The sequence below is a fragment of the Coturnix japonica genome, chromosome 6 (genome assembly GCF_054131305.1).
Source record: "Coturnix japonica strain WE chromosome 6, WE-NBRP24, whole genome shotgun sequence".
Lineage (NCBI taxonomy): Eukaryota > Metazoa > Chordata > Aves > Galliformes > Phasianidae > Coturnix > Coturnix japonica.
In genome coordinates, this window is record NC_140668.1 from 32,384,733 (window position 1) to 32,399,262 (window position 14,530).

The 14,530-nt window shown below is 39.6% G+C and overlaps 1 protein-coding gene across 2 annotated transcripts; it reads left to right on the top strand.

Moving 5' to 3' along the window:
- Window positions 1-3,068: 3,068 nt before the first annotated feature.
- Window positions 3,069-14,510, top strand: NAE1 (NEDD8 activating enzyme E1 subunit 1). 2 transcript variants are annotated; one of them, XM_032447030.2, is made up of 20 exons: window positions 3,069-3,150; window positions 4,198-4,301; window positions 4,395-4,459; window positions 5,253-5,283; window positions 5,883-5,954; window positions 6,089-6,168; window positions 6,556-6,665; window positions 6,971-7,080; window positions 7,634-7,696; window positions 7,952-8,015; window positions 9,105-9,196; window positions 9,752-9,811; window positions 9,897-10,030; window positions 10,966-11,041; window positions 11,387-11,426; window positions 12,391-12,477; window positions 13,252-13,344; window positions 13,744-13,858; window positions 13,930-13,979; window positions 14,243-14,510. In XM_032447030.2, the coding sequence occupies exons 3-20, from the start codon at window positions 4,419-4,421 to the stop codon at window positions 14,350-14,352; spliced, it is 1,428 nt and encodes a 475-aa protein (XP_032302921.2). In that variant the 5' UTR covers window positions 3,069-3,150; window positions 4,198-4,301; window positions 4,395-4,418; the 3' UTR covers window positions 14,353-14,510. The 2 variants fall into 2 exon arrangements, with proteins under 2 accessions (XP_032302921.2, XP_015729556.2); XM_015874070.3 differs by having other exon boundaries at window positions 4,395-4,455.
- The last annotated feature ends 20 nt before the right edge of the window (window positions 14,511-14,530 follow it).

Below are 14,530 nucleotides of genomic sequence, written 5' to 3' on the forward strand. Positions count from 1 at the left end.
GACACAGAGCAGCCTGAGCAGCTCCGGCAGGACAGGAATAGCCAAGTTTCTCCTGCTCCTCCTTGAGCTAACACAGCACAGGGAGAGGAAAGTGCAAAACTCGGGTCGCTGAGGTCCCAGGGCTTAGGGAGGAACCAAGATCATCCAGGGGGAACCAGAAAAACTGTTTGGGATTAAACTTAGGGAAATGGAACCCTTTTTTTTCTCATTCTGCACAGGGAAGCAATAACTTGCTCTGAGTATTTGGGCACAGTAATGTGCAGATTGTAATGGGAACTGCCCATTTCTGCTGTGCGCTCCACAGGGACAAACATAACCCAGCTGCTGCCTCTCTTTTCTCACTCTCTCCAGCTGCAAAAAATGACAGATGTTGCCAGTTATTTGTGAGTACAGCTTTGGAAGCAGAGCTTAGATGAGACAGAGAACATTCTCATCTCAAAAAAGTGATCTGTGCTACACTTAAACAAAGCAGGTCCACACTGATTTAAGATACACTGGCAATCTGATTATCTATTTATTTATTTATTTTTAACATAGAAACCCTAAAGAAACTCTTCTTAAAGACAAGAATGTAAGTAGAATACTGCTATTAGGAAACAGACCCTGGCAGGCTGTGAATCAGTGATGTGCTGTAACCCACTGGTTGCCCGCATCTGGCTAAACCCACAGAGCTACAAGGAGATGCACAGTCTGCACTTTAAAAGCTCCTGGAACAGTTTTGTAGTAAGAAACTCCTGGCTCCTTGGTAGCAATTTTATTAGGCCTAAGGAGATGCCATCTGTTAAGGCAGCATTTTGTAAACACAGTATTGATTTTCATTAAGACAGGAGCACACAGATAGGGATCCTTTTGTTATGCAGTCAAGAAAATAGGAAAAAAATCAATGAATGCATTTTAAGCAAATTTTTTTTCTATCCTTGTACTGCCTTGTAATAATACATTTCCTTTTCCAGGAGCTTTCTGCGGGAGTCAGCTTTAAAACCTCTGAGATTTACTGATGCAGGCTAAATCACTCACTAAGGGATGTAAGCTGCTGTAAAGGTATCCACGTGGCAGTTTTACAATGACTTACTCAGACCCACCCCTCCATTTACTTCTCTTTAACTGGGGTGATGTGCTGAGGTCCCTGAGCAGACCTGGCAGGCAGCGGGCTGACCCTGCAGGTGTGTCCATGCAACCAGATGTAGGCAGGGTCAGTCAGGCAAATAGCAAAACTGTTGTAGACATGGTGAGAAAATCAACCTTCCAGTGAAAAGAAATGCAGGAGGAATTCTGCAGCTTAGCGAAGCAGAGGCCAGAGAAAAACTGTATTCTAGGGAAGGAGCACTTTATTCAAGGGGAACTTGAAAACAGGCTCAAATTGTGCTCTCAGGGCACAGTGCCATCAAAGCAGCCTAACACATACCATAGTATATACCATACAACACTTTACCTTTTATCTCTTCGTGTTCAAAAGCACTAAAGATGTGTATTTCAAAGGGAAAACAATGAGAAAAGAGAAAACATGCTGGCACATAACAGGAAGTGGACACTGCCAAGAAGAGTTTGAAGAGCTGACTTAGGTGAAAAAGAGGAGTGACTGTACATGAGAGATAGAAACTGCCTGAATGAAATAATAGCCATGAAGGTAGTCGTGTTTTGTAGTATATACAGCATGTCATTCCTCTTGAAAGGAGAAGTAATGATGGATGAGCAGGGCAGCAGCCCAGGACAAATACATGGGTTCTGCTTCTAAACCTGTCACTGCGTTGTGATACTAAACTAGTGACAAACACTTTGCTTTTCCCACTGCCAAATACAGAACAGTTTTTCTTTGGTTTTGTTTTTTAATGATTTAATTTGAAGTCTCATTATTCAAAGTGTTATGTAAGTACTAGCCATTACTGTCAGGAAGCTCCAAGGAAGATTAGGTTGCCAAATTGTAATTGAACATAAAATTTAGAAGATTTGAGGAACTGAATTTTTAAGGTGAGTTGTCTCTATGACACAGATCTGGTGTCACTGGGAAGTATTCACAGGAGGAGATTGTGTCACTTGGGGACAATGCTTTTAGTAGATATTGCTGCATCACTGTAGAGAGATGGAGCTGTTTTAGGAAACATAACAGGAAGAAAAGTCACTGGGTTCCAAAGTGAATGGCTGAAGGGTGCTCCAAGAGCATCTGCTTACGTAACTTGGCAACTTTCTTTGCTGAGCATCTTTAATGATGGCAACACACATTTGAACAACTCGTCATGTGACTCCTTAACTTAATAGATATGAGTCCGATGTATCGTTGCCTATGAGCAAAATATGACAGAAATACAACCAGTTTGGATACAGGCTGCTCACCCCAGAGCCTGTGGAATACAATAGATAGTAGCAGATGAAGTGTTAAAACATTCATCACTCCAGAGCTTGCCTACACCTCAGGTTCTTGAGAGTATCTGGTTTATCCAGGCAGCTCATCTCTCTTCTTACATTGCCATTACTGATGCTGCCAGTTTCTAAATGGGCGTCGCACTCAGATGATCCTGGGCAAGGTGGGGCAGCAAGGAGGGACTGGCTCCTGGTTCTGGGGAGCTCCCAGCCTCCACGCACCATTTTTGCTGTAACTTTCCTTTGACTTTTAAAGCCATACTTATGTGGCTGCTTTTTGCCAGAAACAGGGAACTAAGCGTGAAAGGGTAATTCCTATAATTTATGGCTTGTGCAGTGGAGGCCGCGTAATTATAGCAGTCAGCAGGAACAGAACGAGCCAACTTTTGTTTTGGGGAGACAGACCGTTCCACTAAATATTCCAGCAGTTACTCAAGTGTCAGCAGAGGGAAGGATTTACTGTGACAGCAAACACTGAGCATGAAAAGAGGGAAGTTTTTAGGGGGGCGGGGGGGTCACAGCATATGGGAAAAGAGGAAGCGCTGTGCTGTATTAAAATGTCATCTGTAGATAACTGTGTTCTAATTGCAGTGCTGTATATTTTATGTCAGTGGGTAAATAGCAGACCAAGCAGGGTGGTACATGTGGGCTGTGTGGGCAGCTCTGTGGTGATGAAGGGCTCCTCGGGCCGCCCCGCCCCGCGCCTGCGCACTGCCCGCCGAGGGAGCGTGCGGCCATGGCGCAGCCGGGCAGAGCCAGCCTGAAGGAGCAGCGCTACGACCGGCAGCTGAGGTAGCGCGGCGGGGCTGATGGGGCTCCGCGGGGCCGCATGACCCGCAGCCTGCCCTTAGTCTGCCTTTAGTCTGCCCTTATCCTGCCCGCGGGGCCGCTTGTTGCGGTGCCTGGCCTCGCTATTCGCCTCGGGCCGCGAAGGGAGCAGCGCCGAGTGACGGGGTGGGCCCGAGTGCAGGGCGGTGTGTTGGGGCTGGGCCTGATCTCCGGTGCTTGCTGAGGTTAGGAATTATTAGCAGGAGTCGTAGTGCATCCCTGTATCTCTTCAGTAAGTGCGATTTGTGCTGCTGGGCGGTAAATCGCAGCCCCGTGGGGTCAGTGCTGCATTCCGGGGTGAGTTCAGCACAGGCTGTTCTGCTGCTCCGCGTTTGTTTGCGTGTGACCCACCTGCTGCCTTTGTGGTTCTGGTTCCGGCTTGTTGTTAATGTTGTAACGTTACACGTGAACAAATAAAAGAAGTTTTATTCATTATCTGTGTTCACTATGTTACATACGTGGCCCAGGCAAATTGCAAGGTTGGCTGCCCCTCCAGCCAGCAGCTCAGCACACTGCTTCCCCTGCTGCTGCACCTTGCTGTATTCCAGCATCTCAGACTATAGAAGTGTATCATTTATAATGGAACCTATGAAAAAGAAAAAGAAAAAAAAAAAAACCATTCAGTTTCACTATTTCTTTCCATGGGCAAATTTTGCCTGTAGAGTGTTTGCAGCCTTACTGATGGCTTAAAATTTAAGTGTGTTACAGTGGAAAAATGTGTGTGTATTTGTATGATGTAGGGGAGGAGGATGGAGAAAATGAAATGCCACTGCACGAGTTGGTTCTTTAGAGATATTCAGGTTATATTCAGCTTTGCCATGGTGAGTTTTCAAAGTGAGGGCTTATTTCAGCTGGTGCTGCTCAGCCGTTCTCAGCAGCAAGCAGAAAGCAGCATGCCAGCCTTTCCTTCAGATGGCTTATTTAAAACTCCGTTCATTCATTTCTCTGTATTCCCTGTACTGACAGAAACGAAACATTAGCAGAATGTTTTATGTTTTTATTCCAATACAGACTGTGGGGTGACCACGGACAGGAAGCTTTGGAGTCAGCCCACGTTTGTGTGATAAACGCAACAGCCACAGGAACTGAAATACTCAAAAACTTAGTGCTACCTGGTGAGTAAATACCAGCTGTGTCTGTGCTCAGCGATGTCACTGCTGGGTTCACATCACGTCTCATTGGTCACATTTCTTTTTTTCCCCACCAAGGTATTGGTTCGTTTACAATTGTGGATGGGAATCGGGTCTCCGGAGAAGATGTTGGAAATAAGTAGGTTTGTTACTGTTGTGTGTGCAGATGAGGAAGTAACAGCATTTCATAAGTTGTTCCATCCCTGTACTCTTTAAATTATACAAAATTATTCATACTGTTAAGCCAGTGTGTTTATAAAGGCACTGGTATAGTTACTACAAAAATACTAGTAAATAACTCGATAGCTGTCACTGAGACACAAATAAGATTTGCTTTCACCTCAGCATGGATCAAGGTATCTTCCTCAGTGCGGTAATAATTTTGATGACAAAATGTATTTTCAATAGCTTGCTGTTGTAAAACCATGACTGATGATCCTTCATTAACTTTCATAGCTTCAAAGGTTATGCAGCTGGGGGAAGGATAAGGAACGCTGCAGGTTGTTCCTACCAGAAATAATCTGACTTTACTAATTCTAGATCACTTTCTCATACAGTTCAGGTAGATAGCTACAAATATCTGACCTCCAAGGGGGTTATTTGTGGGGTAAGGATATTCTGTTACACGAAGAAATAAATGCTAATGAGTCTTTAATGAGCTTAGTGAAAATGAATCTGCAGTATGATCCTGGCTCCTGAGGGGTTTGGCTTGTCTTATTTTTCAGATTGGTGGCTGAGACAGTGAAAGTTTTCCTTAAGAAACTGATCTTGAGGAAAATAAAACAAAAGCAGGGAGGAGAGAAGCAGACTACAATGGAAGCTTATCTTTAGTCTGTGAAAGTCAGTGACAGATTTTGCACTATGGAAGGGGGCTTTTGATGTTATTTTCCTTAGAAACAAAAATTCATGTATTATGTTTTCTTGTCTTTTTTTCAGTTTCTTTCTTCAGAAGAGTCACATTGGTCAGGTAAGGATGTAACTTTAATGTTTAAAAATGTCTCTAAGTTTATTGAAAGAACAAATGTATTGAGTAGATACCCCTAACACGACATTGGAGTGATTCCCCAAAACACCCGTATTAGGTTAAAAACTCTGCATTCCTAAATGAAATTCCTGTGCTTATTTTTGAGTTCTTTGTAAGTGAGAAGATAAACTCAATTCTGGAAAGACTGAATGAAGAAAGTAAGGTCTGGTTGAGAATGTCTTTGGAAGCGTAAGGCAGAAGAGAATTGTGGTGGAAGGAGTGATGCTCAGGGCAGAGACTGAATGGGTTGAAACCAGAGGAACAGGAGAGTACAGAAAAGCCTCGAGTAACTCTTACAAATGCTTCAACAAACCTGGAAGTTTATAAATAGCTTTGCAGTTGTTTTGTTTTTAGAATGTTGCTGAAACTGGTGTCAAACAAGTGTTTCTGTTATGGCTAGTGTACTTCTCCAGATGAACAAAGCTTGGAATATCTTAGCTTATGGAGGAATCTCTTTACCATGTAGCATGTCTAGTACTAATAATGTACTATATGAGCTGCATTTCAAGAAGCTAAACCTTGTTTTCATTGCTTGTGAACAGAGTCGTGCCCAGAGCGCTACTGAACTTCTGCAGGAATTGAATAGTGATGTCTCTGGAAACTTTGTGGAAGAGGTTTGGGTTTTTTCCTTTTTCCTTCCCAAGTATTTGTAGATTTATTCTTTTCTTAAATGTTAGTGTTATTACTGTGAAATAATGACTAGGTGAAATTTTTATTGTCTTATTATGTATTGTCTTCTATTATTCAGAGTCCAGAAAAACTTCTAGACAACGACCCTTCCTTCTTCAATCGATTTAACTTAGTGGTTGCAACACAACTATCAGAAAGGTAAAGACTCATTTGAACTTGTTCATACTCAGTACATTGCCCTCCCGCCCCTCTTACTTACCAGAAAGCAGTTAGAAGTTACGCGTGTCTGTAAGAGAGTCTTCTTTCTTTCACAATTCATTGATGTTTTTTGCTTAATTATCTTCAGAGCATTTGTGACAATGGAGTTAAATATAAATAAAACAATGGATAAACACATTTCCAGGCTATGATACATTCCTGCATGAAGTTACTTTCTGTAGAGAAATGAATTATGTGTGCTTAGAATCACGATAGTGGAATTCTCATAGAAAACTTTTTACGTATGTAATTTGTACAGGAGTTGACTTCACAGTTACCTGTTGTTCTCTGGTATATCTGAACTAGTAATTGTCTTTTTCCTTGCAGTACAGTGCTACGTTTAGCTGAACTCCTCTGGAATTTTAACATTCCTTTGCTGATCTGTAGGACTTATGGACTGGTTGGTTATATGAGAGTCATCATCAAAGAACACCCAGGTTAGAGGATTGTGGGTTTTTGAGATCGTTTTCCGTATATAAGGTCAAAAACTTATATTCAGTATTTCTGAAGTGTCTCATGGTTTGCAGTTCCTCACCAATATACGGTGAAAAATTCATAGGAACTATGGTCTGCAACAGATAAGTTTCAGTTTTACTATCTTCTGATATTAAACTTCACGTACACAAGACACTTTGAGAATCAAGCAGTTAACCCAGCAGGTGATGCACTGCTTTTACTGTATAGGTGTGTGTTGGGGGTTGTGCATAAAACAATGAAATACACTGTGTAACTTCTTTCGCAGTTGTTGAATCTCATCCTGACAATGCATTAGAAGATCTGAGGCTGGACAAGCCATTTCCAGAACTGACAGAGCACATTCAGTCTTATGACTTGGATCACATGGACAAAAAGGTTGGTATGTGGTTTGCAGTATGTTCCCTAAGATGTACCAACACAGAACAGGGATTCTGTGAGAATGTCTCTTGGCAGATGATTTATTTTGGTGATGAGACTTAGTTAAACAGAGGTAACAGTGAATCAGTCACAAGACACTGCTTTTAATGTGTGGCCCAAAAGTTACTGTCTGTATTTAAATCTCTAGCAAGGAGCAGATCTTAGGAAGAAAGGAATACTGAAAGATTTTTCCTTCCCAACACACTTTTTTTAATGATGAATGATTTCCTTACTGGTGCAGAGCTTTGCAGTGTGGCTGTTTGCTGGAATATGGAAGTTCCACTTCAGAAAAGCTCCACTTAGCTCAGCCACACTTTCTTAAGACAAAGGAATAACAATTTGTGTGACAGTGCTTAGGAAATGTTATTCCAGAATCAAAGCGTGGCACATGGCATGTGTGTTAAAGTAGCAGAAGGGATGTGAAAGTTTACATTTAAAGTAAGGTAGCAGTTTGTCTCTTGTTTTTGTCTCTTCTAAACTTCACAGTAATTTCTGTGTTGTTCAATTACAGGACCACAGCCACACTCCATGGATTGTGATTGTTGCCAAGTATCTAACAAAATGGTTCAACGAGGTATAATGCAGAACTGGGCAAATTATTTGCCTATTTTTATGATTTTTATTTATTTCCACTTCTGTAGAGTTGTCTTTTCTAAAGTAGCTCATTGTTTTGGTAGTATGTAAAAAGTTGGAATAATAAAAATATTACTAATTAAAATACAAATGAATGTATATGAACTTGGTCAGACTCGTGGGATTTAGCAGTCTGAACACAATGAAGATATTGGGAGGTATCTTTAATACAAACTTATTCTGTTTTTAAATTTAGAAAAGTGATCAGTTGCCTAAAAGTTACAAAGAAAAAGAAGCCTTCAGACAACTGATCCGGCAAGGTAATATATAGCCTAGGAGTTCATTTGCTATACTGGTAGAAATGTGTAAGGTTAATTTATGAAAGTCTGCTGGTCTGTACAGTGTGATCTGTTTTTGCGACCTGTTTGCTTTATGCAGATTAATCTTAAGATTCCCAAATTTGCTTACAAAAACAGTTTAGCACGGTTCTTACTGTGTAAGTTCAAGAGTGTGTTTTGATTTGGGTGGGAGGAGAGGCACTGAGAACATCCTGCTGAAAATGTTGATAATTAACATTGAAAATGTGATAAAGAAGGAAGTAAGTGGCTTTTGATGTTACTCTTGCTACTGACTGGAAGCACTTTGTTGGTTGGCTGAGCAAATTGTTGGTAAGAGTTGCAGTCCTAAATTACTGGTCAAGGGACAGATTATAGAGCTACTGAATATATTGCAGTCTGTGAACAGGCTTCATTTGCGCAGGTGTTCCAATTGAACATCTTTTCCAGATGATAAAATAATGAGATGTTTTTGACATCTAGAAATATGTTGTCTTAAATGGTTGAGAAACGGTGTTTGCTCATCATTTAAACATGACCTGCATGTAAGTTGCTGCTAAGAATTGCTCTTTATTATATTTATATAAATAATATAAATAATATTTATTTATTATCCATAGTGTTTGACTGAACAGTAGTGGCTAACTTTGATTAAGTTAGTATTTTACTGACTCCTTTTCTTGATTGAGGTTGCTGTCTGGATCCATAAGCATTTACCTTAAAAACAAACAAACAAACGCCCCAAAAAACAGAAAAATAAGACAAGATCAATTAATTTCTTGTTTAGATGCTGCTTCAAAAGAAATTACCTTAATTTTGTGATTGTGAAACTTAATTATTGCTCTCACAGAAATAGTTGTTATTCTTGTGGTAAATAACTTCTATTTGACATCAGCACGCTGTATATGTGGTTAGTTCTGTCAGTATGTTTTGTTTGATAATTTCACTTTTTGCTAATAAGGTTTTTATGCCTCAGATCCATCCAATACCAACCTGCTCTGTTGGTGAGACCAAAGCACTGAGATGTCATCTGGGGCATTGTGATGTGTGTTTTTTTTTTCTTTCTTCAATAAGGTATTTTAAAGAATGAAAATGGGACTCCAGAAGATGAGGAAAACTTTGAGGAAGCTATAAAAAATGTGAACACGGCATTAAATACTACAAAGGTAAAATAAACATACAATAGATTTAAAGTAATGTCAAATGTTTTACTGTTTCAGAGCATTCACTTTTAGCCCATAGGTTCCACTTGCAACGTGGATATGGAGGTAAAAGAGGATTAGTACAATTGTGAAACTGAAGTATGTGCAGTAGAATAGACCTGGACCAGGTGACTCTGTAGCTTAAGCAAATTGAGAGTTTGCATGTTCATGAAGGGAAGCTGCCTTGAAAGAATAAGTCAACTACCAGAGTTTGTTGTTGTGTTCCTCTCGAACTTTTACAGGTCCAATCTGCAAAGGAGATTCCAAAAGGCAGGTTGCTATAATAAGACAGAATTAGCAGTCACTGGTTGGGAAGATCTTTGCTTTTGAGTGCGTTGCTAGGGGCCAGAAAGTGTTCCTTGAAGTTTGTGCTGTATCAAAACTGCTGGCTATGGTATTGATTCTATAAAGAGATGAAGGTTTGCAAAGGAATTCTGGCTAAACAAATTCAGTATTTAACTTGTATTGAGGTAAAATCAAGTAAATGAAACCCAAATTTGTATTTATTTTTTCTAATAGATTCCAAGGTGTATCGAAGAGATTTTTAATGACGATTGCTGCATAAATCTCACAGAGCAGGTAATGAGTAATTAAAGTTTTAATACATAAATGTAGAAGAAAATATTATAAATAAAATCTGCATAACTTTCTTGTGTGTTTGTAGTCCCCTTCCTTCTGGATTCTGGTTCGAGCTGTAAAGGAATTTGTGGCAAATGAGGGGCAAGGGTGCTTACCTGTCAGGGGCACAATTCCTGATATGATCGCAGACTCCGGTAAATTTATCAAATTACAAAATGTGTAAGTATCCTTTGTGTTGTGCTTGCTGTATTTTTTAATAACAAGTCATCTCTATTTCGTTAGTTCAGATCTGTATTTAAGAAATAAAAAATCCCAGCACGTCAAAGGTGAGAAGGGGGTGAGAAGGCCCTGCACTTGGTTTGTCTACTCCTATCTCCTGTCTGGAACAAGAGCATAAGTTTTTTTGTGTGTGTGTCTGAGTGTCCTTAAGGATTGACTACCTTTCTTAGTTTCAGATGTAGTAAAAACCTTCCTACTGATAAGAGATCCCGTAACCCAGCTGCTGCAGTCCAGAGCTTTTACTTAAAATCATTTATTAAGCACACTTTGGTTTTGTCCTTGTAAAAAATTACAAGTCTGGTTACAGAAATACTAATTTATACTTAATTCTAATCAGTCTACTTAGAAAAAAAATGTTTAGTAAAGTGCAAAGACTTGGGAATGAACGCTAATTGCAAAGGCTAAGCAGAATTAGCATGGTTCAGGATTTTAGAAAGGCTGTCTTTGAATATGTTTCTCCTCAACATAAACATAATGATCCCTGTACATCCTGGACATTATGCAAATTATTGGGCCAAAAAGACTCAAGTGTTACTGTATTTTCAGAAATGAATGAAACAGTAAGAGCCCAATGAAGGGCATACAGCTGCTCTTATAATACTTAATATTCTTATTCCAACTGTTTTAATACTGTTTTTCGCACTAATGGGTTACTTCAATGGTTTTGCATGTAGCATGTAAGTCAACAGCTCCACTCTGACAAGCAGTTATACAGAGGAGTAATAAGTGCATGCAGGATCTTGAGGTGGCTCTCTTGCATTTGTGATGCCTTGTGTCTTGTCTTTATGATATACACCAAAAAGAAATGGTCTCCTCTGTGAGATCTAAGATATAATTTTATGCTGTTATGATTAAGACTATTTTATTATTGACAGATACCGTGAAAAAGCAAAGAAGGATATTGCTGCTGTGGGTAACCATGCTGCTAAATTGTTACAGTCCCTAGGCAAGGTAACTACAAAGATATGGCATTTCTAACAGGACATAAATGTTTTTGTTGTTGTTCTGTACAGGTCTAAGCCAAGAGAGACAGATAAGAGCTTAATTACCCAACTGCCTTGAAACTATCCAAGTAACTTCTGATGGTGTTTATTATCTATTGTCTGTTTTATTTATCACTTCTGGTCTGGACATATAAAATAAAATCAAAATGCACAGATGTCTGCATTATTCACTAATTGAGGAACTTGTTTTAAAAGAGTGAATAGTTATTTCTCAATTAATGTATTCATGTCTTTGAAAACATGGTATGTTTGGCCATTGTATGTACTAGAAGTAGTATATTCTCTGTTCTAGGCACCTGAATCAATTTCGGAGAGAGAACTGAAATTACTTTGTGAGTATGCTTGGATTCCATTGCCGTGATTATGAAAATAATGAAATATTCAGGAATGTTTGGATGATTGTGGAGTTATTAAACACAATATCTCAATATTTGAACTTTTCAAGTATTTGCTGAGCATTTGCATCCCTCATCTTCAGTGGAGGTGACATGCTGGTTATGATTCTAGGAAGGCTGGCTTTTAAATAGCTGCAGTTCTTTTCAGGTCCAGATGACAGGCAGCAGCTGTCCTCTGCTTCCTGTGATTTATACCTCATTGCTCACGTGTGATGCAAACTGTGAGCTTTGTAAACTTGTGTTCTGCACAGGTAAAACAGGGATGTAGGGAGGAGGAGCAGTAGGGAGGAGTGCTGCTCATGGTAATTCAGGTTATCTGTTTTGAACAGTCATATGTGTGATCACACATCAGCCTGAATCATCTGGCAACTGGAAAGTTCTGCTGTAAGCATGTCACCAAGAGCATGCTGCGTTAATTGATCTTTTGCTACCTTTTTTGAGCTGTAGGAAGCAGCTGCACATTGGTTCTGCTTGTTGCAGTAATACTGGAGGAGAACCTTTTTACTGCTTGTTCTCAGTTAATATTCTAACAGTACAGCTATGTCTTAGATAGTGGAAAATGGGGAACCCATGTTTGTTTTCAGCGTGGTGGAAGACAACATGAACCTGATGGCTGTGGTGGGTAAATTACTGTAAAGGAGATGCACACACTGTGGGCTGTTATATTAACACAACAGTTATGTTTAGAATCCAGAACCAAATAAGCAAAAAGTGGATCTCTAAATGCTTGTGAATTGTGGATGTAAATGTTGTCTATTACTTAGTAGTTTGAGCTGCCAGAAGAAACAGAAGCATCAGTGCAATGATTAGTTTTGCTGTTTGATTTTAACAAATGAGAGATGTGGATTCATACATTCAGTAACTGATGATAAATTCAATTCCTTCTGCACCCCCTGCTTAGGCAGCAACTCGGCTTTCCTTCGTGTAGTGAGATGTAGATCTCTATCTGAAGAATATGGTTTAAACACTTTTAACAAGGATGAAATTAGTAAGTATTCCTTTTTGACACATACTTTAACATGAACGGTTTGGTGGTCAAAGTGAATTACATTACACGTATACTGCATATTTCATTATGCAGTTTTATAATTTGGCATCCACTGGAATCGTTTTGTCAACTTCAGAACGTTGATCTAATTTTGGTTTTGAAAAGTTCAAAGCTGACCTCACAGGTCATTGTAGGTTTATTCTTTATTTCAGGCTTTATTTTTGATAGCACATAAATAAAACACTATTTGTCTTTAGGATTCTGTTTTCTGTGTGTCAGTTATTTCTGACTGAGCTGGAATGGTGCTTTTGCCTGACTGAAGAGTTAGCAATAATTATCTTGGTCTGTCACTGTTTAGGCTTTCAGTGTGTAATTTAAGAAGTAGTTATTGCTTAGATAGATTACTATACTGTGTGCTGAAAGACCTGCTTTATAATTAGACATTGTAACTTGTGAAACATGCATTGCAAAGCCTAAACAGTGAAACTATGGCTTATGAATATCCCAATTAACAGAGCTGCTGGCACAGTTAAAACATGAATATCTTCACTGAGCAGAGGTTTATATCAAATATGTACAGTAAGGTTTTGTCACATTAGATCATGTTTCTGCCAGCTGACCCATTTGTATTCTCAGTGCAAGGTTTCTTTTGTTAAGATTTCTGCTTACAACAGAAAACGTATCTATCTAAGGGAAATACTTGATTTCAGGTAGTTCAAACCCTGCCTTTTGCCTTGCAGTCTGTGCCATAACCACGTCTCTTACTGTTTTCAGTTTCTAACATGGATAACCCGGACAGTGAAGTAGTGTTGTACTTGATGCTGCGGGCTGTTGATAGATTTTATAAGCAGCATGGTAGATATCCAGGTATGTTTATACAAGCTATGTTAGCACAAGACATATAAAAATCCAATAATTAATACAATACGAATTAAAAACTCTGTGTAAAACACTTGTTGTGTTTCTGTTTTCATATTAACACAACTTGAATAATGCACAAATTGTGTTGAGGTTATTTTTGGGGAAACTTAAGGAATTTAACTAAATTGATACCACTGATGTGGGTTGTGTGATTTATGAGTTCAGCTTCACAGCAATTTGTTATTATCGTGAGGAGTACCAATAGAGTGATTAAATATTAGTCTACTATTACTATATTAGTTGGCTTCTTTTTCTGAAAAATCTTTAGTTAAGCTATGTTTTAACCCCAATAATTCTGAACACAGTATTACAGTTCTATGATGGAATGGTGAATTTATTTTCCAGGTGTCTACAACTATCAGGTAGAAGATGATATTGGAAAACTGAAGTCATGCCTTACTAGTTTCTTACAAGAGCACGGGTTGTCTGTAGTGGTGAAAGATGACTATGTTCATGAGTTGTAAGTATAATACCATAAGAGCCACCTTGTAAAACTGACCTGAAAATACTGACTGTTACTTTGCTGTCCAGTTGTCGCTACGGAGCTGCCGAGCCACATGCTATTGCTGCCTTCATGGGAGGTAAGAGTGCTGTTGTGTTTCTGAAGCTTATAATTAACAGAGCAGCCTGCAATTGTACCTCCTTGCCTTGGAATCTGTTTAAACCATGGTCGTGTCAGAACTAATACTGTTATCGTAGACTGTCATCCTTTGTTCTACAGTTGTGACCCCTTTAAAGGCAAATGTGTACAGTGTTAGTTCTGTGTTAAGTGTGGCTAAATAGCTGGTCTTTGTGGGGCTTCAGGTAACCTTGTGAGTACATGACGTGTTGTTGTTTTTTATAGGAGCTGCTGCTCAGGAGATCATTAAGGTCATCACGGGGCAGTTTGTGATCTTTAACAACACCTATATTTACAGCGGGATGTCCCAGACCTCAGCCACTTTCCAGCTGTAGGATGACGATGTCGCTCCGTTACCGCCGAGCTGTGCTGCAGCGCTCCGTTCATAGCGCTGATCCGCGGCGGGGCGGGCCGTCGGGCGGTACCCCGGTTGTCATCTTTGATTTGTATTATTTTTTTTCCCGAGGACGAATAAAATGATCGCAAATCCCGACTGGAGCCGCGTTGCGGGGT